At 39.9% G+C, this 24539-nt stretch overlaps 1 protein-coding gene across 3 annotated transcripts in view; it reads left to right on the top strand.

The window, feature by feature from the left end:
- Positions 1-1516: 1516 nt before the first annotated feature.
- Positions 1517-24539, top strand: part of CRBN (cereblon) — a 32514-nt gene continuing 9491 nt past the window's right edge. The window contains exons 1-8 of one of the 3 annotated variants that reach the window (XM_080384718.1): positions 1521-8244; positions 11517-11626; positions 11785-11987; positions 12863-13012; positions 16527-16689; positions 21405-21467; positions 22183-22267; positions 23964-24079. In XM_080384718.1, the coding sequence (XP_080240844.1) occupies positions 8178-8244; positions 11517-11626; positions 11785-11987; positions 12863-13012; positions 16527-16689; positions 21405-21467; positions 22183-22267; positions 23964-24079 (957 nt within the window). In that variant the 5' untranslated portion in view covers positions 1521-8177. Of the gene's footprint in view, positions 8245-11513; positions 11627-11784; positions 11988-12862; positions 13013-16526; positions 16690-21404; positions 21468-22182; positions 22268-23963; positions 24080-24539 lie in introns of all 3 variants that reach the window. The other 2 variants (XM_080384717.1, XM_080384719.1) reach the window with 2 other exon arrangements.

Genomic DNA, 24539 nt, shown 5'->3' with positions numbered 1-24539 from the left:
GATTACTGCATTTGTATGTATCGCTGTGTACATTATTAGAATGTGTTTCCTTAATCTCACGGTTTTTTTCTGATACTTTAGGCATTAAACAAATCATAGAGTTGATATGTTCAAGATTTTTAAAGGAATTGTTTTATTGTTTCGCTTATGAAATCCTTCCATCCTTTTAACGAGCTTTGCCATAACTGCTTCCTCCTTGGAGGCTTGGACCGGCATTGTGCATATCCACCCACACCTTCATCCAGACCTCTTGAACTTTCCTTAACACACACAGAGCCTGCACTCTGAATGCACAAACACAATAAAACTCTCAGTTGAGAGCTAATTTGATGCCAGCTGAATATTCAGCTAGTACTCTGAAACTACCGGTAATCAAATACCTGAAATATCTTGTGCAGAGTGAGAATTTCTATTTTTCAGAACCTATGTTGCCCTCCCATTCCCAGCAGAAGTTTTCACCATCACTTTCTCTGAAGTCCTTTAAAGCTGTTAAGTCAGTTTGGCGTTTCGCTCAGATGTTCTCTCAGGTGGAGGAATCCTTTTAACATGACAGTTATGCGAGTAAAGAGAAAATACTATTAAGTCATTTTGTAGATGAGAGAGGTTATCTGACAGAGGTTTCCTTATCCATACAAGTGGCAGCAAGATCCCTTTTTTCCTTCCAACAGAGACAAAAGTGGCAGCTGGATGGAATTTAAACACAGGGCAGTAGGGGGATTGGAACAGACACATCTCTCTGAGGCTGTAATTACCCCCCCCAAAGGGACTCAGCTGTACCGGGACGTGGTCACAGGTTCTTATGCTGGGAAATGCCAGAAGAGTACAACTGGGCTGGTCATCAATCCACATGGCTGAATCTGCATGACATGAAGGTGACAGCTCTAATATGAGACTATAGACTGATATAAGCTCAGTATAGCTGGGGTGTCCAGTATGAGTTGTAAGGCCAGATTCTCTATGATTTTCCAGCTCTTTCATGTCTCCCATGTTCTTCAAAGTGGCTGAAAAGCAGTGAAAGGGTTTCCTGAGATTTCTTGCAGAGCATGAACGTTCCAAAGCATCGCACCACAAGATGGTAAAGAACACGTCAAGGCAGATAGAAAGTACAGCTAGTCTTGCTATGCCCAATATACCATTACTTGAGGGATCTAGGCTGCTCTAACCTTTGTGAGAGTCTAGGATGATGGACATCCTGCAAATGCAAGAGCAAAATGAGAACAGTAAAAGCATAACAGCGTGTCTAGAGTGCCTGTTCCTCTGCTCCTCCCGGCAGAAATCCAGCTGAGTTTGGCATTTATGTCTATTATATGTAGTTTAAGTCCATTACATTGTAGCATTTTTTTCCCCACCATCTTTGCAGTGCAACTGCCTTTGGATTGGAGTGATGCAATACTTAGTACCAGTATTTAAAAAAAAAAAAAAAAAAGGTAGGAAATTATGTTAACAGTGTAACTTTCAGCCCAAGAAGTGGAGAACACCTAAGTAAGCAGACTGCAAAAAGTGTACCCAGTCTCTACTAAATTTCAATACTGTGTGATGAAAAAAACTCAGAAAGGTCTTTGTTTCAAAGCCTTTGCTGTGCCTGTTTCACTTTGTCAATGTTAGCTCTGACTGGGTGATATGTTTTCACTGCCATCACCTGCTGAGGTTACATGCCTTCTTCCCTAAGACAAACTGCAGCCATGTGAAGTCAGCAAAAGCCTCGAACAGAATCAAGAATGTTTTCCCCAAGATTAAGGACAATATTGTTGTAAATGTCACCATATTAACTTCTCTGAACCTTCCTGAGTGCTGAGTGATTTCTCTGCATGGATAATGGGAGTAGCATGCTCTGTATACACAGTGCAAGAAGGACAGTGCTTTTAACTTCTAAGTAGTACTCTGTATTTTAAACTGGTCAAATTTATTAACCAGTTACTTCTATCTAAATGTGTATAAAACCTTTTACATTATTTTACATAATATACAGGAGCAATTTAATTGTCTCTGTTGGTTAATACATATATGTATAAAACCAACACTGCTTGCACTGTGAGTAGGGATTGCTGAAGTGAGCTCTGCATAAGCTCCTGTTCAGACAGGGCTGGTTAGATCTTCTGCAACGCTGTCTAGAGCTATATATACATTGATCTTTGTGCTGAGATGGATGCTGACAGATCCAATAAGAACAACAGGGAAATAAATGTTACAGCAGGTAAGACTCAATGGAGTTAACTCTTGTTTATGCTAGCTAAAGATCTTGCCATCTAATTAACACAAAGACAACCATATATTTTTTTTTTTTTTACGGAAAGAAATTAAAGGAAAGATCAGACCCTTATCTCTGATAAACCTTTGCAGCTTACACCAGCTGAGGATACATCAGGTCTGTGCTAACCTCCATCTGAAAGCTATGGACACATCTCAGGGTGGCCCAGGAGCAGTGCGAACCACAGCAGTTTGCAGAGCAGATTAAGGAAGCCCTAACAGAACTGGTTTCTTTCAAGAAAGAATCCCAGATCAGCAGGGTGTAATGGGAGCTCTGCTCAACACCACTGCTCTTCCCACTGGCGCTTCTGACAGTCTCTTCAAATTGCAGCTCCCCGCATCTGTGGAAGGGAGGGTTTGGAGCAGCTCTGGATCTGGCTTTAGGGCCCATCTTTAATTTACATCAGGAATTGTAAAGCTGCCTATCAAGGACACAGATATACAGCTCTATTTGTAAGAGCAACAGTCACACAGGAACAGGTCTTGGCCCCTTTTCTCAGAAGGGTACGCTCATCTTTAAGCTGTCTGGAGGCTCTGGATTTATGTAGAGGCAGTACTCCTAAAGGCTGCCTAAAGGACATGGGGTCTCTTTGACTTGGTATACCCTTCCAGCTAGCGTTACCCATAAATGGAGGTTTTCCTCATTTTCAATTCTCTTTATTGAACTGAATTTCTGTTTATAGTCGCATTTGCTTTCTATCCATGCTGTCTGTCACTTGTGTTGAATATGGGTTTTGCACACATGCCAAATAGTTTGTTACTTGGCAAGGGTTCACTGGCAAGAGAATTTGCTTCTCCGCATAGTAATAGGCATGTTTGGCTAATAGGCTCTTTGTCTGAAAGCCTTTTGCATATTCAGAGCTGCTCATTTGTCACGCTAGCCTGACCTAGGCAGCAAATATTAAAAGAGAGTTGTAAATATGCCCTGTTCTTACTAGAATGCCAACTGAAGCAAGCATTAGCTGGTTTGTAATGAACTAGTCATCTGCTGCTCTTCAACTTCGCAAGAGTTGTCCAACCACACTTATTTCTAGAGTAGTTCTCCTGTCCATCACAGATTTTTTTTGATTTTGGAATTGCCTCACTCTGTTGTCTGTGTTCCTTAGAGTACATTTAATATTGAAATGGACAACTCTGATGAGTACTAGTAGTTTTAGGCAAAATAGTTCTGCTAGTGAAGCTGATGGCTTAGGATCTGTTCTGGTTTTACCATTAAAAGAAGGAATTTCTCCCTATTTGCTGGGTGTGTGTACCAGGGCTTTCAAGTGGAAGTACTGCACCAAACTCCTGTGCTCACGTGAATGCCACACTCCAGGCATCAGCTGGCAGGCAATACCTGCACTACCTGGCACGTCTTCCTATCTGCGCAACGAAGCTGGGGCAAAAAGAGTCTTAAGTTCAACTGATAACTTGAAAAGCCAGGGATTTCCTTGGGCATGTGGAGACGGCAAGTGTCTTTAGTGTTGGGACTGCCTGGGTGTTGGTATGAAAATGGCTTTGTGGGTTTTTTGTAACTGGCTTTTTTCCACATCTATAAGGTATAGATTTTCTTTTTGTCCTGTAAGGGCTTTCTTACTGTCAGTACTTAATAAATTGTCTAAAGGTTCAGAATTGCTTTTTATTTTTAAATACTTAGACATATTGCTTTGCGTAGAACTAGCAGGTTTGGGTGTATAACAAGCCAATTTATTGGCAGAGTAGAAATCAATGGCATACAGTAGACAGACTTTTCCTATTTTAATTAGACTATACAGACTACTTTTTAAACAGAAGTACTCAAAACAGCATGTTGCAGAAACACACAAAAACCTAATTTAAAGGGATTAGGTCGGAGATCAAACTTCTCCATTGTTTGCTGTGAATCCCCTAAAAATAGAAATCCCAAAGCTAACAGTGCAGCACAGCTGACCGATTCTCAGAAAGAAGCAAAATCTGCAAAAGTCTATGTTACAGCACCATCTAGTGCCTCTTATCTCAGCAATATAGTAAAATTAATTTTCCACTTAATTCAAGTATGTAGGTGGAGAGGAGGGAGTGCATGGGATGCTTATACATTCTAAGAACTTATTTTCTCTCAACTAGTGCTGAGATAGGAGGGAGCTGAGGGATGTAAATGAGCTTTGGCATTTTACAGGGTGAAGATTTTGTCAGTATAGCTGTTGTTCGGTCCTCTTTTATCCTCTTACCAGCCACATAGTTTTTCCTCCCAAGGATCATAGGAAAGTGGACACAGGAGTGTGTATGTTGAGAAAATGGGAGGAAAAGTACTGCACTTAAAGAGCAAACTGACCAAATGGTATATATGGTGTTTGTGTGTGTGTGTGTGTGGAGAGGCATGTTTTTGTTAAAGCATATATTCTGTTTTGTGTGTATGACTGACTGACAAGTGGGAGGTTTATGTTTGTTTGCAAATACCTTTTGTGACAACTGCACCTGTAATTAATGTGCTTGTCTCAGGTGGTCAGCACCAAAACCTTTGCCTTCTTCATGCCAAGTACGACTCTCAGCAACGCTAAATTAAATTTGAACTATTGCTATGTTTTAATATCCTTTACATGGCTTCCCTTTTCTATGTTTTTTTTTTCTTCTAGAAAGGTGATTAACATCCTCTGACTCCAAACTACTAAGAGGTTAACCAAGAGCAACTTTGCAATTAGTCAGTATTCCCAACCAGCAATTGCAAGAGACAAAGGAGACAATATGAATTTGGGCATTAAACCCCACAAGGTCAGGTGGCATGGTATTTAAACTTTGTTTCAAAATCAAGATTCTTACAAATAGTGCTCCTAAAATAAAATGAAAATTCATCACAGCTGGCTGTGTGTATCTTTGATAAACAGCTGCTAAAAAGAAAAAAGCCCTTCATCATACTGAAGTACTCTGACTTCATCTAAATTACAGTAATTTGGGCTACTCTCAGACAGATTGGCACTGACCAGATTAACTAACATACTCTGGGATATACATATACTTGCCTTCACCAAATTTAATAAAATAGCTTGGGATTTATGCAGTTGCTCTTCAGTCTGCAACCTGCTGCTTTCTGTTTTTAACCTGACCCAGGGTTAATACTGCTGGAAGAATAGGAAATGGCTTCCAGTGATTCCAGTCTGTGTTTGGGAGCACACCACATGCTAGGATGGATTACAGTGTAAGATTAATGACTCTCTCACTCTTCAACCTAAAGACTGCCTTTTGTGATAATAAATACGAACACTTATATGTTAAATGTATTTTCTAGCAGGTTTAGGTTTATAAGCTAGAAATCAGTCGTAACTTAGCACATTTAAATAAACATCCTAACAATAACATGTAACCTAACAGAAGTCACCTGTCTCAAAAAAAATCTTCACAGCGTCTTCACTATGTCCTTGTAGGAAAGGCTGGTGGATAGTAATGTCTGTATTGTATAGTCAGAGACTAAATTAGAGTTAATGCCCAGACTGAGGTTTTGGATTTAGATGTAAGATTTAGATGCAGTTACACATGCTGCACACAAATATAGCTCTTAGCAGTCATAAGGAGATGCAGTGTCATCCAAAATAAGAACTAGGGAAATCTTGGGGTTTGGTCCCAGAGTTTCCAGTAGCCTTATTTTTGTTAAGATTATTATTGTATTTAGTGTTTCCTAAAAGAAACCCCAGCTCGTTCAGTCATGTGAATTATCTGAGAATCTCAGTAGCCATAAAATCCCTCAGAACCGCAGAAGCAAGCTTAAAAGTATGACTCAAATGTACCCCAACAAAAAAAACACAAAAGAAATCAAAATACATTAGCATATCAAAAGAAGACAGAAATATTTAGCATAATGTTTTCTGATGAAACCCCAGGGTCTGGGGAAATGGCTTCTATTTTTTTTTTTAATACTTCAGTTTGCCAGACTGCAATCCAGCCTGACAACAAAAATATTTAATTGTTTTATTATGGGATATGAAACAGATACAATACCCTGACATTATATTATATGGAAATAATGCATAAAAAGTTACAGAATCATAATTAATCATTGAAGTGATTATTGTATTCTTATAAATGCTTAATGTGTCAGGTATGTTTGTGATGCATTCCTTGTCTGGCAAATGTGATATTGACTGTTGCTCTATAGTATAGTTCAGTATAGATAGATAGTAGTTTGACATTTCCATCCCCTGATGGTAAGGAAATTAGACTGTTGTTTGTCTTTAAAATGTGTTTCTCTAAAGCACTTTAATTCTGAAATAAATAAATAAATATTTTGTTTGCTGTCTAATCATTGTTTTATTCTGTCACTGATCTAGGGAGAGTATTATTGCTGAACTGAAACTGAACATGTTGAAGAGAAAAGCAGAAATTACAGAACTTTGCCCTGTGAAAAAGGCCTTACTTGGGAGAAAACAAACAGAGCTGAGATACTGACGAACTGTGAAATACTTGGGAGCACTGTGTGGGATTTAGTGATTTGTAACAGTCTCCAGAGAACGCCAACTGCAATAAAAAGGAAGCGATGTAATAGAAAGGGAGAAATCCCAGAGCCATGACATGACAAGCTGGTTGGTTTGTTGGTTGGTTTGGTTTTGTTTTGTTTTTTTTTTTAAGGGGAAGGTAACGGTAATAAGCGGTGGGATAGAGCACTTGTGCCGATGCTGGGCAGCACAAAGGCAGCCCTACTGAACTGACTTTGTCGGGGTGTATCAGCCGGGATTGCATCCTGTGAACTGCTCCTGGTGATCACCGCAATCTCACATCAGGGCAACACTCTGCCGTTACAGCTGACAAGTCTCCACTGTTTTGTTTCAGCAGCATGACAAAAGACAGTCTTATTTTTTTTAATGTGATTAAAAAAAATGATTTTTACTAAAATCTCAGTTCTCAATGAGAGGAAACCATTACCCTGTGCACCAGCGAGGCCCAGTAAGCACCACACAGGGCACCCCTGAGCGTGGCACTACAGAAGATGCTAAGCCATGGATGCACCTCCAACGCCGCCAGCCCTGGGGATGTTTTCCTAAGCTGGAGCCCGGCAGTGGCACTGCTCTTGGGGCAGTGATGCTGGAAGCCCACACTAAGGGCTCCTACAGCAGCTTGCAGAGCTGTGGTGACACAGCAGAGCCGAGGTGGCAGGCTGGGGGGACAGGGTGGCTCCTCAGCTGCAGGACGTGGGTGAGGGAGGCCCAGCAGCGCCCAAGCACAGGCACCGAGCTCTGTCCCACGGGTAACGCGGGGTGTTTCAGGGTATTTCAGCCGCCCAGGCCTTGGTGTAGCTCCCCAGCTCAGCTTCCCCTCAGCGAGATCTGGCCTGCCTCAGGCATCTCTGTGGGGACTGCAGGCATCTAACCGGTGCATTTGCATTTTCTCCTTCAAGAGATGTGCCCCCGAAGGTGACCCCCACGGGTTTTATTCACATCCATCCCCTCTCCCAGACCCCCAAGGGGGGCTCGGGCAAGAAGCGCCTCAGCAGCAGCTGTCACCCGGGGAGGCTGTGGCGAGAGCGGCCATGGCCGCGTCCTCCGAGCAGAGGCGGCGCCCGAGGGACCCGCACGGGCTCGTCCCGCCGCCCAGGGCCACCCGCCGAGCCCCGGGCCTCCAGGCTGGGCCGGGAGCCCTGTCCCGCCACGGGGGCACACGGTGCCGGCCCCGCCGCGGCCGCCCTCGCCTGAGGGACAGCTCCGCGCCCCACGGAGCCTTTCTCACGGCCTGAGGTATAAAATATGGGCGCGGGGAGCCGGGCAGGGCGGCACACAGCCCCGAGAGCCGACCCACAGGCCCACGGCCGCCGGCAGCACCCGAGCGCCGCGGGAAGCGCTGCGGGAAGCGCCGCTAGAGGCCGCCCCCCGGGACGCGGCTGCCGGGCTGGCTCAGGCGGCGGCTGGGGCTGCGGCTGCGGCTCCTCCTCCTCCCGCCGCCTCCCCCCGCGCCGCCGGCTTCCCAGGCTCCTCTCCGGGTAAACAGCGATGGCCGCTGAGGAAGGAGGTGACGAGCCCCATAACAACATGGGGAATCACCTACAGCTGGTGCCCGGTAATGGCCGTTGCGGGCTGGGGGCGCGGGGAGGAGGCGCCGGGCGGGAGGCGCCGGGCCGGGGAGGGAGGGGGCCGGACCCCGGTGCGTGGGCGGGATCGCGGGGAGGGCGGCGGGGCGGCCTGGGGCCTGGGGGAGCCGGGGGGAGGCGGCGTGGGGCCGAGGGGGAGCCGGCGGGGCTGCGGGGAGCCCGGGCCGCCTTGCTGGGGCTGCCGTGGGGCGGGTGGAAGGCGGTGTGGCCTCTGGGGCGGCCCCCGGGCCCCGCTGGGCGCTCACAACCGCCCGTAACGGCCGGGTCAGTCGGCGGTGCCCGGCCGGGGGGGGAGCAACATGCAGTGAAGGTGCCACCAAAGGGGCCAAACGCAGACACTCCTCTTGCTAAAGCTGGGCCTCTGTAAAAGCCCAAGTCTGAGGAAAGCATTCGTTGTTTTAGAAAGCCGCCACTCCACTTGAAACCCCCTCTAGCGCCATTAATAAGCAGGGAAGCGAGAGGTGCTGTGCACAGGACGTGAGAGCGGTGCTGGGTTCCACACGCTGTCCAGACTCCTGCAGGATTTATGGTGGAGTTTTGGCTTGGCTGTCTACGCAGACCAGCGTAATTCCTCGTTTGGACACCTACTGTGTAATAACGTGCGTTTTTCAGGTTTAGTCTATAGTGCCTCCAAACCGACAGGAGATGGTACGGTTTTGGAAGCAGCTCGTGCTGAACTGGGAGAAGCACTATTTCAGAATAAGCATGCAGAGGAGAATGTAGCAGTAAGTCCTGCCAGTAACCAGCGTAACTTCCTATAGCAGGAGGTTCTTGTGAGCATTTTATGCCTATATATTTAAAATAATATGAAAATCCTTCCCATATATTTTAGGAAATAGAGCCTTAATATTTCCTACCCTGTTCCCTTTTTTTTTAGATGGGGTTCATGTTGCCTCATTTCTGCACAAAGGTGTTGAGAGTAGTTTTGGTAGTGTTAGTGGGCCAGCATGAGCATCCGGGAACACCTAACCTGCCGCAAAGGAGATGTGAGCCTCATCATGCATGGTGCCTTTGGCATTTGCCTTTCCCTTGTTTCTTTGTACTGGAGGTCTCACTAATCTTGAAATTAAAAAAATCAGCAAAAAGATGTAGTTAAGGGTGTAAAAGATGCAGTTTCTTTTGCCTTCCGTCTCCTGTTCCTGTAGTGTGATCGAGGAGGAGAGTGAAGACAGTAGTGTTTTTTAGACATTCACATGGTGCTGCTGCAGTAAAATGAGTCATCGTTCCTCGCTGCCACCACACAGCAGCTAGTGTGCGTTTTTGGCAAGAATGAGCAAAAGTTTGCAGGGCACAGTTCTTTCTAATCAACTGCTGTTAATTCCTTTTCTGTTCAGAAAAACAAGTGAAACGGCCTGTCTCTAAAAGGCTATTAAAACTGCTAATGATTGATGCAACTTGATGAGAGTACATGCAAGCCAAAATATAATTTTTGATTGTCAGTTTCCCTCCCCCCCCACTGCAGTGATGCCCCAGAACCAGATGAAAACTTCACACTCTTCCTCAGTCATGCTAAGCAAAATGCTGGCTGTTTTGTACATCTTAAAACATTTATGGTTAGGGTTCCTAACTGAATATAATGTAAGAGAAATTTCATTTAGAAATGGAATATTTTTAGAGTAATTAGGAAGATGGTATCTTATTGCTTAAAGTTCTGTAATTAGGTAAAGACCAAAGAGAGTCTGTAACCTCCTTTCTTGTCATGCTGGATCATTTCTTGTTGAGATAAGTACAATATAGGATGGATCCATTACATCAGCATGTTGTGCTATACCTCTTACAGAGAAGGTTGTGTAAACTATGTGATATTAAAAAAGAAAAAAAAAAAAAAAAGGTGAAGCAGAAAGGTGACCGTTGACTAAACATTTTTTGAAGAACACATTTAACGAATGTGTCTGAAGGCCAAAAAGGAAAAGACTTTCCAAAACTAGCTTACAAAGTCTTCTTCATTGTTCTTTTGTCCTCCCACTCAGAAATAGTAAGATCTCAGTGAAAGAGGGACGTGGTGCTCCCATGAAGACTCCCTTCTGCAGCATCTTTCTTTATTAAGATTTGCCTGCAGTACCTTTCAGATAGGATAATCACTCCACCTTTTAAATTTTCGACTCTGGAGTATTTCTTAATTGCAAAGGCAGCAAACTGGATACACTATCGTAAAGATTATTTTTCAGCCTAGCTTGTAATCTGATAGCTTTCAAGATCTAAATGATGTTTTTCGGCACCATTGGGATTATCAATTACTCAGCAGCTATTGGTGTAAGAATCCTGCAGACTCATTTGCAAAGTTTATGATAACACCTATTGTAGATATATCATGGTACATAAATACTGTTTGCGTTAACAGAAATAGGATCAAGTAGTAACAGTTACAAATGTGTCACAATTATATTGCTTTTGTTTTGGTGTTTTGTATGGTAATGTGCCGAACAGTCAGTGAAACCAGCATTTCAGAGATGGGTATATTTTTTATTTATTTCAGTGTGTTTTTTAATTGATTTTAGGATATCTACACGGATAAATTTATGCTTCCAAACTAAACCATACTGTTAATTCAACTGTCCTCTTGCCTGAAAGTAGTTTTAGGATTAACACTTGGAACTGAGAAATGGGAAGAAACTTACTAATCTTTATAAATAATATTATTAAAAAATAATACTTGAAATGCTTTGTGAAGTCATATTATTTGCTTCTGTAGTAGTTGCTTTTGCTGGGTTTGCATGTGCTGTGGTTTGTGTGTATTTGGCATGCACACAGGAGAGGCTGGCAGCAATGAAACTTTCTAAAAAAACAGCAAGAGTCTTTGCATGAATATGGGGCCTCAGATTACTTTTAACTTGCTTTATGTGTGCAGTTGTTCAGGTTTGTACTACTTCCAGCGTCGTATTCATCATCCTACAAGAAATTATCTGTCATTCTAGTGTACAGACAGAAGACATTTAGAAATGGGATAAGAAACTACTACTATAGTGAAAATCTGAACTGACAGACTTTGTGTGTTAATTTTCTTCCAAGAAAAGTTGTTCTTTAGTGTTCCAAAAATAAATTACCAGCTTTTGACCCTTTCTATAGAATGATGATTTTGCTGTAACAGCAAGAAAATTATTTCTCACAAATACAAAAATTGCTTCCCTGTGAAAGGTTGTAACCTGGGAATATTGAATGCATTTCTGTGGTTCTCTGATTTCTTTTCAGTATCTTAGTCTTTGCTGATTGGTTTCCACACAATATTCTGTATTATTAGCAGAGAGCGAGGAAGAGGATGACAATGAAATGGAAGTTGAAGATCAAGACAGTAAAGAAGCTGAAAAGCCAAACATCATTAATTTTGATACCAGTTTGCCCACGTCACATGTGGTATGGTTTTTTATGTATTGTCCATTAAATGCATCTTGAAGAGATTTTGATTGGTTTTGTGTAATTCTATTGTAATATCCTTAAGCCAAAGAGCTAGTTTTATTTTATCTTTGTAAATGACCAAAACTACTTATACTACTGTCATTTCCTTACTTAAGTATTTAGGTTCTGATATGGAAGAGTTTCATGGAAGAACGGTGCATGATGATGACAGCTGTCAGGTGATTCCAGTGTTGCCCCATGTGATGGTGATGTTGATTCCTGGACAGACGTTACCTCTTCAGCTTTTTCGCCCTCAAGAGGTTAGCATGGTGCGGAATTTAATTCAGAAAGACAGAACGTTTGCTGTTCTTGCATACAGGTAAAATAACATGAGTGGGTTTGCTGATGGTATGCAGCATGTATTTTTAGCACAATTTTCTTCAGCTCCTAAATCAAAAGCAGATGGTTGCATCAATTCTGTGGTGAATAAACATAAGTTGTGGTTTGAAATTGTTTCACAAAATTTGTCTTCTAATACGTAATGAAAAGGTTTTCATGTCATACTGGGTAGCTGCTTGACAGTATCACATTTGTATAGAGAAACAGTGTTGATCTCCTTTCCTTGTTTGAGTATCCTCTCAGTTTCAGTAACTGAATGTGCTGTCCCATCTTGCTTGAAGAATAAGCCTTGATCTGAAATGTAGGAATCTGATTCTTGTTTTGAGAACTGTTTTGTCATAAAGGTGTATTTGTTTGTTTGTGTATAGATTAACAAGTGCAGACAAATGTTTCATAATAGAGTTCAGAGAGAGGAGGTGATAGAAGAGAGGAGGATATAAAAGCTGATCTGTGCCAAAAGAAGTTGCGAGTGTTCCTCTCTCTTTCCCCCCAATTTACTATGGTTTAATTATGTAGAAGGTGGGACGTTATTTTTGTGAAAGTGAAATCTAAGGAACCTTAGTACTTTCAGTATCTGCATTTCAAAATAACATTGGTGATCCCTGTGTTCCAAGAATTTCACCTCTAGACCCTAAAATAAAGGTCAACTGCCAAAAGCCCCCAATGAAACAAAACATTAGAAGTTGCTTTTAAATTGGAAAAATAATGATTGTGATTAGTTGAAGATATTTCACCAAATTTACTTTTTTGATGAGACTGATCATGTACAGTCAGTGCAGGTAGACTAACTTGTGAAATCTGAATGAACAGTGCTGTTTGCAGGGTAGGTAACCTTTTTAATTCTGATACTTTCAGTAATGTACGTGAAAGGGAAGCGCATTTTGGAACAACAGCAGAAATATATGCCTACAGAGAAGAACAGGAATATGGAATTGAAACTGTCAAAGTGAAAGCAATAGGAAGACAGAGGTTCAAGGTGCTTGAAATAAGAACCCAGTCAGATGGGTAAGAAAATTATGCGTTTAATTCTACATGCTGCAAATCTTGTTTCACCAAAACATTTATATTTTACTGCAGGTGTGTCTGCCCTGTCAGTCACACAAGTGGCTAATTACTATAGATACAAACTGAATGCTTAATCAGTCACTTCTCTGGTCGTTAAGGACTTCTGACATCTCTTGTTCTAAGGCTCTCATGTTTTGGTTGTTAATAACTTGCTATAAAAGTCACTAAAGAATATCTACGTGTAGCTTGATTTGATGTGTGTGAGAAAACATCTGTCGATGACTTTGCTTCTGAAAAGTAAGTCAGGAGAAAGATGTTGATTTGCCTGCATTGTAAGTTCTAAAGCTTTATTTCATAATATCTCACATCCCTGTTTCAAACCAGATGTGAAATGAGAGAATACAATATCAAGTGAGTGCCTTCTGTTGTCTTGTGGAAAGCCTCCCTGATAGCAACTAGATTCCATTCCTTTGAAAATCTGTAGCTTTCATTTTCTGAATGGAGACCTTTCTAGAGATAGTCTGCATTGAACCTGTTCCACTTCATAACTTTATGTGCAATTGCAGCTCTGAAAGGCTACAGGCAAGGGTCTGACACCACAGCTAATAACAATATGCTTGTGTATTCTTGTACTTTGAGGCTTAGTAGTTAAAGATCACTCAACAGCCTGCAGAAGGATTCAGCTGTGCGATTCAGATATGGAGAGGACGGTGTGCCCAGAGGGGTGGTGGTTTTTGTGAGAAGCTTCCCATGAAAGAGGAGGACTGGAGTCTTGATAATAATAATAGTGGAGAAACAAGTTGCTTCTCTTATTAATTTTTTCCTTTGTAAAACAGAAAAGCACCTTGAGATTTGTGGACAAATACCTGAATATGGAAACAGGTTCTTGATTTTCACTAACTACAATCATCCCATTATTTTTAAGTTTCTCAAATACTAAATCTTGTTTATTTTAACCATTGTCACACTTTAGCACATCCTTACCTTCAGCAAGTCTTACCTCTTCCTTTCTGAGTGTTAACTGGTAGAAATGTGCTGCTGCTCCTGTTACTGGTTGACAGTTCTTTTCATGCGCTTGTCAAATATGCTCAAATTGGCTTTGATAGGAGTATTCTTTTCTATATTCTAGTCCTGTTCTTTTCCCTATTCCAGTATGATACCTGTGATATTTAGAGGCTCCTCTTCTAGCCAGTTTTATCATTTTGTATAAATAATACCTTTGTCCATTTATAAAAGTGACTAAGATCCTGAGCATTTAGTTAAAGAGTATGCTGAGTCGTCTTTTTTCAAGTTCTTGACATCATGCTCTGCCCCATGCATTGCATCATGGGCCTCTGTCAACTCACTGTCCAGAGGTGCAGGTTCCAGACATTGATCCTGTGAGCAGAATTGCTAGAGGCTTTCATAATCTTTTCTGCGAGGCCTGTAACATCTTAATCCAAATCTGTAAATGTAATCATCTGTATTCTGCTATTGTTAAGTATATGGCATTGCTTTAGAAGGAGGCCTAGGAACAGTCTGAGCTCAGTTATTGTCATACGCTTTTATAACCTGCAGCTGAAGAAATGAAGATGATGTGCGCTACTTGCTATTTCTCACTATGTGACATTTGGTTACAAATAATGTATTCCAAATTTTATAGCTTGGAAAAACCGTTGCTTGAACACAAGATGGCAGTACTTGGGTGACTACAGTAACAACAGCATTGTTACTGAGAATTCAGTATCCAGAAACAGTTAAGATGTACAGTGATTTTTGTTGTGCTGTTGAAGCATTTTATTGTGATGATTTTATATCGACTGACTAGCAGAGATCACTTATACACAGCATGCTCACAAGCTTAATTCATAAATGCAAATTTTTAAAATTATGAAATAAAGGAGACTGATGTTTTCTCATGGCAAGCTCTGAATTTGTTGGAATGACTTTATATAGAGTTACTCTACTTTCAAATACTGTATGTTTTGTTGGTTTGGAGAGGCATTTAAAATAACATGTAGATTTGGTGCTCAGGGACGTGATAGACTTGGCAGTCCTGGATTAATAGTTGGACTTCATGATCTCAAAGGTCTTTCCTGGCCTAAAAGATTTTATAATTAGTGAACTTGAACCTCCTGCTATTGTCAGTGCATTTTGGAGACAAGAGAGTCTATGTTCTTCATTTCATCCTGAGCAAATTATCTTCTCTGGGTTATGAGATGCCCTCCAGACTCCTAGGCTTATGTGCTAAGTCTTTCTGTGAATGAAACTGGTATTGTGGCAGTTTGCTGTCACTTTTGACTGTGCATCAGATGGATGTGGGAAGGGAGTTGGACAGAAGAGTGTAATGTTCCATCTGTAGAAATAAATAATTTTCATTAAGATTGTGTTCCTATTTTTCATGTATTCAAGGCAACTAACAAAAGAAACAAGCATTACCAGTCTAAAATCCTTTTTGATAAAGAGGGAAAAGTACTGAGCTTCTTAGCAAGAGGAATATTTCCATGGTTCTTGGTGTTTCTGATTACTAAGTGCTTATGACAAAACATCATTTTATAATTTATAGTGAGTTATCTGAGTGTTGCCCCTGTAAGTAAAATCGGAAATCTGTGATGATGTGCATCTCAATAGTTGAGGTTTTCTGATGCATAATACTGTTAAAATGCAAAGTCCTTCCTGCTAGGCTGTATTCTTTGTAGCCGCTGTTGCTGAACTCCTTGCGGAACAGGTGACCTGGTTGATGCTAGGATATTAAAAGATGATCAGAGTCTGTATCCGATTTCTGCTGAATTTGAACTCTAGCTAAGGACCTAAGCTTTTGTGGTTTGAAGATAGCAAACTGCATTTCAGCTCAACTTCCTTTCAGAGGGTTTGATATGTAATAGCTGACTTTTAGTTTATACCAAAAGTAACTTGAGGAGACAATAATCTAATATACAGTGCTGAGATGGTAGCATATTCTGCTGTGTTGCCACTGACTATCTTTCTGTCCACCACAATGCTGACAGATATCTAGTGCTCTAAAATATGAAGGCAGCCTGTTGTATCCCATGGAAAAAGTAGCTCACTGTGAAAGCGGGGGGAACAGCAAAGAAACTTTTGCCGAGAAAGTTTAAGGAGCGATCTTTGTAGGGTTCTGTATGCCAGTGCAAAAAACATTTGGAAAACAGCTAATTCTGTTTTTTAAAGGAAAAGGAAAAACAGAGATTGATTCTGTTTTCAGTTTAGGTAGACCAAAGTCCAGTCAGTACAGTGGCTTTAATAATTTAGCCAAGGACATGAGATAATCTGTGTTGTAGAACAGTATTCATTTGGTTGGCTACAGATACACTGTATGTTCCCTAAGATAATTTGATTTACATTAGTACAACTTTTAAAGTCTGATTAAATGGATTGCTGCTTAAATTCTATAGTACTACATAGTAATTAATCTGTTACACCAGCCTATGTTTTTATAAGCAGTAACGTCCGTTTTTGTGAACTCTTGTATGTGTATATATGTATGTTTCATTTGTGGTTTTTTGCCTTTTATCAGGATCCAGCAGGCTAAAGTACAAATCCTTCCTGAGCAAGTGCTGCCTTCAACAATGTCAGCAGTGCAGCTGCAGTCTCTCAGCCGATGCCATGTATTTCCTTCTTCAAAACCCACAGCATGGCAGGACCAAGCTATACATCAATGGTGGCAGAAGTATCAAAAGGTTAGAAGCTAGTTATGAGTTTTTTGGTTAGTTGTTGGGGTTTTTTTTAATTTTTGATGGTATTTTGAAAATCAGTATAAAATTCCATCTGTTCATCTTTAGGAGAAGATGTACAGCTGGGACACCAACCTCCTGCTTTTGTCACTTATTGTGATTGTTTATGAGGCATCAAAAGTGGGGAAATGCATGTTTTGTATTATGAGTTCTCTTTGGTTTTAAATACAGTACTATTAGATTACTATTACATAATCATGTAGTATTACAATTATTATTTTTTTACATAATCTGACACCTCAGAGAGAATTCTGGTTGGTAAAGCTTGTAGATGATGAAACATTGATGGAAAAAAACAGAAAGTTTATAGGATATAATTTGTAGGCAGGTCAAAGAAGCATCTTAACTTTTACTGATGTTGCTTTGGCAATAAAAATTTTGGCAATCAGTGTTGACAGTGCCAGTGCCTTTGCTTTATACTTGTCATAATGGTTTGGTTTTAAAAGTGAGAAGGCTTTTGTAACTTCTTCTGTAACTGATTTAGGTAGAAGAGGTTTTTAAAGAACAGAGGTGGTTTAGAGGTGACTCCCAGATTTCAATAATGGAAAGAAGACCTGTGATATCTCAGTTGTTTCAAATCCAAATTCCGTTTGCTAATTTTGCTCTAAAACCTGTGTCAGTTAAAGGATTAACTTCTGTACCTGCATTTAGTCGTTTACAGAAAATGTGGGTCTGTGGTAGAATGACAGACTCAAGTTTTTTTTAACTCAGTCAGTTGTTATGTCAACTACCCATATGATTGTTGGCTGACAGCTAGGCTGTACTTCACAGTTTTGAGCATGCTTTATGTTGCACTTTCATCTTGTAAATTTTTATATGACATATATCTAAAATTCTTGCTGACTTTTATGCTTACTCATTACCTTTGTCAGATCATAATATTTCTATGCAATCAACTTATTCTGGCCAATTGCACATGTATTTTGAAGTCTGTTTTTTCATTTATTACTCTTTAACAGATTTACCTTCTGTGGTAGTACATAATACACCTTATATTTTTCCTCCTTTTTTTTTTTTTTTTTAACTGGATTTAGAAACTTACCAAAATGTTATTATGGTACTAAAAGTGAAAAGACAGGAAAGGGTCTTTGAAATCTCTTAATTTTTTTTCATGCACTCTGCATGTGTTGACATAGTAGTTACTAGTGGAAGATGATGCTTTTATACCCAGAGTAGGTGAATTAGCAGTTCCATGGTTGTATCAATTTTGTTTCCTAGAGCTGTTTTTAATAGGTATGCAGACTTTAGACTTCTTTAGGGAGCTTCCAGAATTTTAGTTGACTGTGATTGTTAAAACAAACAAAACAAGTAGAGGAGAAATAATCATTATCAAGATGTTGGCATTGTCATTAGGGAATTATTCTGCTTTCCTATTTCTGCTTCACTGGCACAAATTTTGTCATTGCTTGTTAACACTATTTTTGCATCATGTCACTGCAGCAGTGGCAGTGCTTGGAATCAGGAGGGAATCACTGAGATTGTAGGGCAGAATTTTCAAGAGTCCTATGTGGCTGATGCCCAGCCTGAGCTACAAACTTTTGCATGGCCCAGAAGAATAATAAGGTGTGATTTGTGCTAGGCACAGCTGTGCTGTTTAAAAGGTGCTAAAAGATGGCTTTATACAAGTGAATGTGCACTTTTACCAGTGTACAGCATTTTCCTTTAGGAGTCTGAAATAAAATGTACTGTTGAAAGGATAATTTTGTTGGAATAAATGATGTTTCCCTTAATAAGCACCATGATAGTGTATTGTACTTGTATAGTTATACCAGCAAAAGCGTTTCAAGTGTAAACCTCGCTCTTTCTCAGGCACAGTGCAGGCTTTTCAAAGACCAGCTATCATTAACAGGGGACAAATACACACAGGGAAGTTAATAGGACAAGAGTTAGCACTGAGGTCAGTAGGAGAGGATGTGGTGAAACAGGGCAACCTGACACTCTTGGTGGGGGGTGGGGGATCGACGGGGAGGGGGACGACACACATGACACACCAATGAAAAAAAAAACCACCAAAACCTGAAATTGTGGGTTATTTATCTATTTATTTAGCGCACCATTTCAGTCAATGGCATAGAAAAGAAACTGTATCTTGAAGTCTCAGTATCAGTAGAGATCTTTAGAACTGCCTCCAATAGAGAAGCCTAGTAGCTCTCCTTATTGTCAGATGTAGGTTTGGGTTTGTTTTTTTTCTTCGGTGGTTTTGAACTCTGTTCCCCCCTCCAAAAAAAAACCACTCCAAAAAACCTCAAACAAAAACCCTTCACATTAATAACAGACCTATTGATTCTCAGAGTTATTGAACAAGTTCATCTGAGTTAACAAGCCCAGAAACACTATGCTTCAGGGGGCGTGGAAATCCCTTTCCAAGTCTGATTCTATCAGGTGATAGCTGAAATGCAGTACACCCGCTTGTTGTAAGAAGAATATTATTTTATGGATAGAGATGCAGATCCAGAGTAGGGACGTCGTCCTGTTGACCTCCATCACTCCAGTAATGTATGAGAACCGTGACTGTTTCCAGTATGACAGGCTGTACCTCTGTACGTTTGCTAATATAACAAGAAACATCAGAAAATGAAAGCTGCATTTTAAGAATGGTTTCTGCTTCATCAAGAGCTCCCCCTGTGTCAGCTGTACAGAAAATATACTTTAGCGCTAATTAGAACAGTAACTTGAGTTTTGGTGTTCCTGAATTCTTTCTTCAAAGTACCATTTATTTGCTGTGGATTTTAGTCTCTCTTGCCTCATTTTTCTCATTTGTAAAATAAGGATAGTTTCCCTCAAAGGGAAAATGAAAATTTACTTTGTATTTACAGAACAATTAAGAACTCCTCTTTTGGAAAGCAATGTGGCTGTGCAGTATATCGCTTTTTAGATTTTTGGTAACCTAAACCTATGAATTTAAATGTTCTGAAGTCACTGTAGAGAATTGGTTAACTAAGCAAATACTTTAACACTGCTGGAAATTTGGTGGTTAAGGAATGCACTTACAATCTAGGGTTTCTTTCCTGCAGGATATGAATAAGCTACACAAGCTGAAGACTTTTTATCTGTGATGTTGGTAGCCGCTTGTATTTTGTTCTTCCTAATCTGCTCAGTATTGTTGTATAGATGTTTTTGTACACAATTCAAGTGAACATGTTAGACTTCTTCACAGTGAAGTATAGTACCATAGTGTGGGCCACTGCTATTAGTAAAATTTTTGTTTTGAAGGAACACCCTTCAATAAAAAATAGTTATGAGGCCTTCAGGGGATTTTTTTTTCTTGTTGTACTCCTCCTCCACATTTGTTTTTACTCAGTGTTCCGTTTGGGTCTGAATTTTTCTTTATGGGATGTTGTTAAATAGATACTGTACAATATTTTGTTCACTGTCTTCGGATAGTTATAATAAAGCTGTTTACTAGCTTTTCAGAAGGCTGGCACAAACACTGATGTTCAGTAACTGTAGAAGAATGGCTGCAGAAGCATGGCCTTAGAATCTCTGAAGATCTGCACAATCCAGGCCTGGTATTAGCATAGGCCTGTAATCAGAATTGTACTGAAGTTGCTGTGCTGAAGTTAAGAAAGGTAGCCTTGAGCTATTCTTGAATCCTGAGACCAAGTAATTATGTTGTGCCAACAGGCCGTGGCTGTAACAAGCTAGAGCTGCTGGGAAAGCAGGTGCAGGGCCAAGAAAGATAGGGACCAGTATGGGAAAATAGGGAGTAACAAACTACAAGGCTGAAGCACAGCAACACAATTAGCTACATGGATAGAATGCTTATTTTAGTCATGATAATTAAGGGTGGGAGAAGCGCGCACGTTTAGAGACTACTAACCAATTATATTTCTGCTTTACAAATATGCATGTGTATCAGTTCTATATAAGTAGTGTTAGAAACTAATAAAGTTGAGCAAGATGCATAACTCATATTGAGCGTCTTCTTGACTCCGGCGAGCCCTTCTTCCAACAAGTAACCATTTCTGAAAACGTGATTTCCATTAAAAATAGATACTAGCATGAGAGTGGATAGCAGTATGCAATTAAACATCAAGACTGCCCATGTTTTCTTAATCAGTAATTGTTCTGCTGTGAGAAAACATCCTCTGGAACGCCTAACAAGTGTGTTGGTATTTTTAGTTACGTTTTTAACAGATTAGTTTTCCACTTAAAAAATACCATCATACATGCTTCGAATTTATATGTGTCATCTTAAAATGCCTGATATGGCCCATTAATCTTCTCCTTTCATTTTAGTTACTTATGCATTTGACTACATTGATACAAATAGTTTAACCACCTCATAGTGGTTTGCTGTGGTTGCTGAAGGATAAGGAACAGATGCACTATCTAATAGTACTTAAATCTTCTGAACTGTCTAGATTTCAAGTAGATGCTCTTTAAAAAGGCGTAATTTCTTATTACTAAACATTAACACTTTTAATGCTGAGACAGGTTTTCTGAGAAAATCCATATTGTCTGTCTTGTACGGAGGTCTTGACTCTCAATGCATTTTGAGAAGTGGTTTAAAAGTTTCTCATTGAAGTACTAGTCCTGATGGTGATAATTTATTGTATCTCTAAATAGTCAGGTACCTCTGTTCTATTTTATTTGTTTGAATAGAATGGCCCTAAAATCTGGTAATGTTAAAGAATACATATTTGTGGTTTTGGTTTTAGAGGAAGTTCCACTGTGCAAGTCTGACATCTTGGCCTCCCTGGCTCTACTCTCTATATGATGCTGTAAGTTCACCCTGTTATTACCAAATAATCTACAATTAGTTTTGTATGATTTAATGTATAATTATTAAATAATGTAAAAGATTTTAATTTTGTTGGCTCATAAGTTACACTTCAAAGAAGTGTGTAGTTTTCAGTTTACTGGGAGAAGAGCACGAGGGACTTTCCCCTCTGGTCATGCCCTTGTTCTAGAGCATGTGTCTGTGGTGGATAACAGAGGTTTGGGTTCCAGCTGTTTTGTCTCAGAGCAAAAACTCAATCCTCTGTCCCACATGCTCCAGGTGAGTGTTTTAACCACAAGGGTGCTGGATAGTCTCATCTTTCTTGTTGGAGTTGCTTTACTCTATAAAGAAATACATACTTCTTGAATACATATATATATTAGTACATAAAGTAATGGGTGTAAGAGAGGCAAAGCAGGGAGGAGGCTAGCCCTCTTCGTGTTTGTACAGTTCTAGAATTTGAATGGTTGCATCCTTATCTCAGATGAGAGTTATAACCACCATAGGCCATTGGTTTATTTTGGCCTGTTTCCCATCCTATCTTACTCTTAAGTTAAAATATGTAGATACAAAATGAATCTGTAATTACTTTAAGTCTTAAAAGCTAATGTCCACTTAGGGAAAATAGCTTACTCTACATTTTGCTTCCTTTTTTTTTTTTCCTAAGAAAACAGAAATACCAATGTATTTAAATTAGGCTTTTCTTCCAACAAAAGGAAACCTTGATGGAAAGAGTCAAGAGGCAGCTACATGAATGGGATGAAAATCTTAAAGATGAATCTCTTCCAACAAATCCAATAGGTATGATGTTGAGCTTATGAACTCAAATTTGGTTTGGGGGTGGTTTATTAAGTTCCTAAGAAAACAAAGCTTAGATTATCTTTTTATTGGCAATCCATCCCTCATCTCCAGTTTCCAGTAAATTTTGATGGTTGACTTTGGCAAAAGGATGATAGAGCTTTTAAAGACATGAACATCCTCCAACTCTGCCAAAACATGTTCAGCAAAAGAACTATTGTGCTCCATGGTGGGAGGAATGTGATATGTTTCATAAGAAAACAAAAGCCAAAAGTGTACTAGATTTTTTAAATAATTACTGCATAAGTCTAAATGTTAGTATGTATAATCTCTTTGTTCTTATTGCTTCTTACCCAGCATGAGGGAATATAGCACCAGTAACTAGTCATGGAAAAGTTGGGATGAGGTTTCATGCCTTAGCTGGTATTGGGGTTATGCCCCAGTGAACAAGCCTCATCTCTCTGCAGGTCTCTAGGATCTAATAAGAGGGATTTTCAGTTGAAGCCTTTCAAATGGGGAAAAACATTTTTTCCTGTGTAGTCTCTCAGATGCCTGATAAGGGGGAAGTTTAAACTTCAGCCTTGAGTTAAAGTCCGTTAAGCACCACATGCAGGCCTGGGCTCAATAGTTTTGATGTACTTGGAGCTCTCATTTCTGATTTGATTAAAGTAGTGGTTGAAAGTACTTCTTGTCTGTTTTGCCTAGAGTGCTGCTTAGAGGACCATATATGGAAAGCATATGAAATAATCAGAAAACAAACAAAAAAATCCAGTATTTTTTTGGCACATCTTTTCTCACGATTCACAGCGTATTGATACTTTGCTGACTTTAATTTTCAGCTTTTGAATTCTTTTACAGGCTGTAAGAATGGGATGATTTCCAGCTTAGCAAGGCTTTTGTTAGCTAAATTAAAGAAGCTAAATTAAATTTTTGTTAGCTAAATTGAAGACTGTAGTAAAGTCCACTACCTTTTGTGTTTGTGCCTTTTAATACCAGATAGAAGTTGCTGCCTGAGAATTTACTATCATATTAAAATTTCTTTTTTTTAAAAAACCCACAAGCTCTGTCTTCTTGACTAAATGTTTTTTGGACCTAAATTTGTTCTGCTTTCAAATGTGGGAAAAAAACCTCCAGAAGGGATTTGTATATAGGGTATGTCTTTCTCCTTCTCACAGTATGCTAGTGAAGAATACTTTCTTAGTACTAACATGAGTGATATAACTGGGGTGTAATTTATGATGGAGGTGTGTGTTTGGGTGGTTTTTCTTGAATTGTCCCTTCTCCAACAAAAACATGTCTTTTTTTTTTTTTTTTTGGGGGGGGGGGGGCGCGGGGAAGAGGAAGTGCAAGCATAAAGATAACCACTTAAGCATTGCTGGTTGGAAAACTCAGTAATTCATAGTCAAAGTGGAAGTCTGCATCAGGCAGTGTTCTCTGGGGGTCTGTTCTGGGTTTAGAATACATTACTTTACCAGCATTGTTCAGTCTCCATCGCCGGTGATCTTCAGTGTGGATTAGACAGCTATCGTAGAGGTTTAACGTGAGCATGATCCAGCCTTAGGGCAGAAGGATGTACTGAGATGCCCTCTAAAAGCCTATTATAAACCAAAGTTTTAGCATTCTATCTGTAACTGAGTAGAGGTAGTAGTTTCTGTTTCTCTCTGAAATTCTAACAGGCCTGCTACTTTCTGTTTTCTAGATTTTTCTTACAGAGTTGCTGCTTGCCTGCCAATTGATGATGCATTACGTATACAGTTGCTTAAAATAGGTAGTGCTGTTCAGCGACTCCGATGTGAATTAGATATTATGAACAAAGTGAGTATTGTTTCCTTTACTTGTCATTAACTTGTTCTCACAAAAAAAGAGTGACTGTTAAAATCTACTGGAAAAAAAGTGTATAACATTTCCAAGCGATACTTCTAGAGAGTGAATCTGTGTGTTCTTTTATTTCTTCCTTCCCCTTTAAAACTTTGCTCAAGAAAGAAAATACTCTCTCAAAACTAAACTTTATATTTGGCAGCAAGCAAGAAACATACAATAATGCTGGCTTTTGTTAGAAATCATATTTCAGCACCTCACAGTACTTTTTCAGCCAAAAGGTGGTGCTAGAAGTCCAGTGTTGCTCCCAACTATCTTATGAACATTGTAACCCCTTATTGATAGTATGAGACACCACAATCAAGTAGCATTGTGCCATGAAAAATTGTGGATTTTGTAACAGAAGATAAATCTTTGTAGTATTGAGCTAATGAGTATAAATAAATCTAAGTATTGG

Source organism: Falco punctatus (genome assembly GCF_963210335.1).
Source record: "Falco punctatus genome assembly, chromosome: 4".
Lineage (NCBI taxonomy): Eukaryota > Metazoa > Chordata > Aves > Falconiformes > Falconidae > Falco > Falco punctatus.
This window is presented reverse-complemented; position numbering and strand designations above follow the sequence as displayed.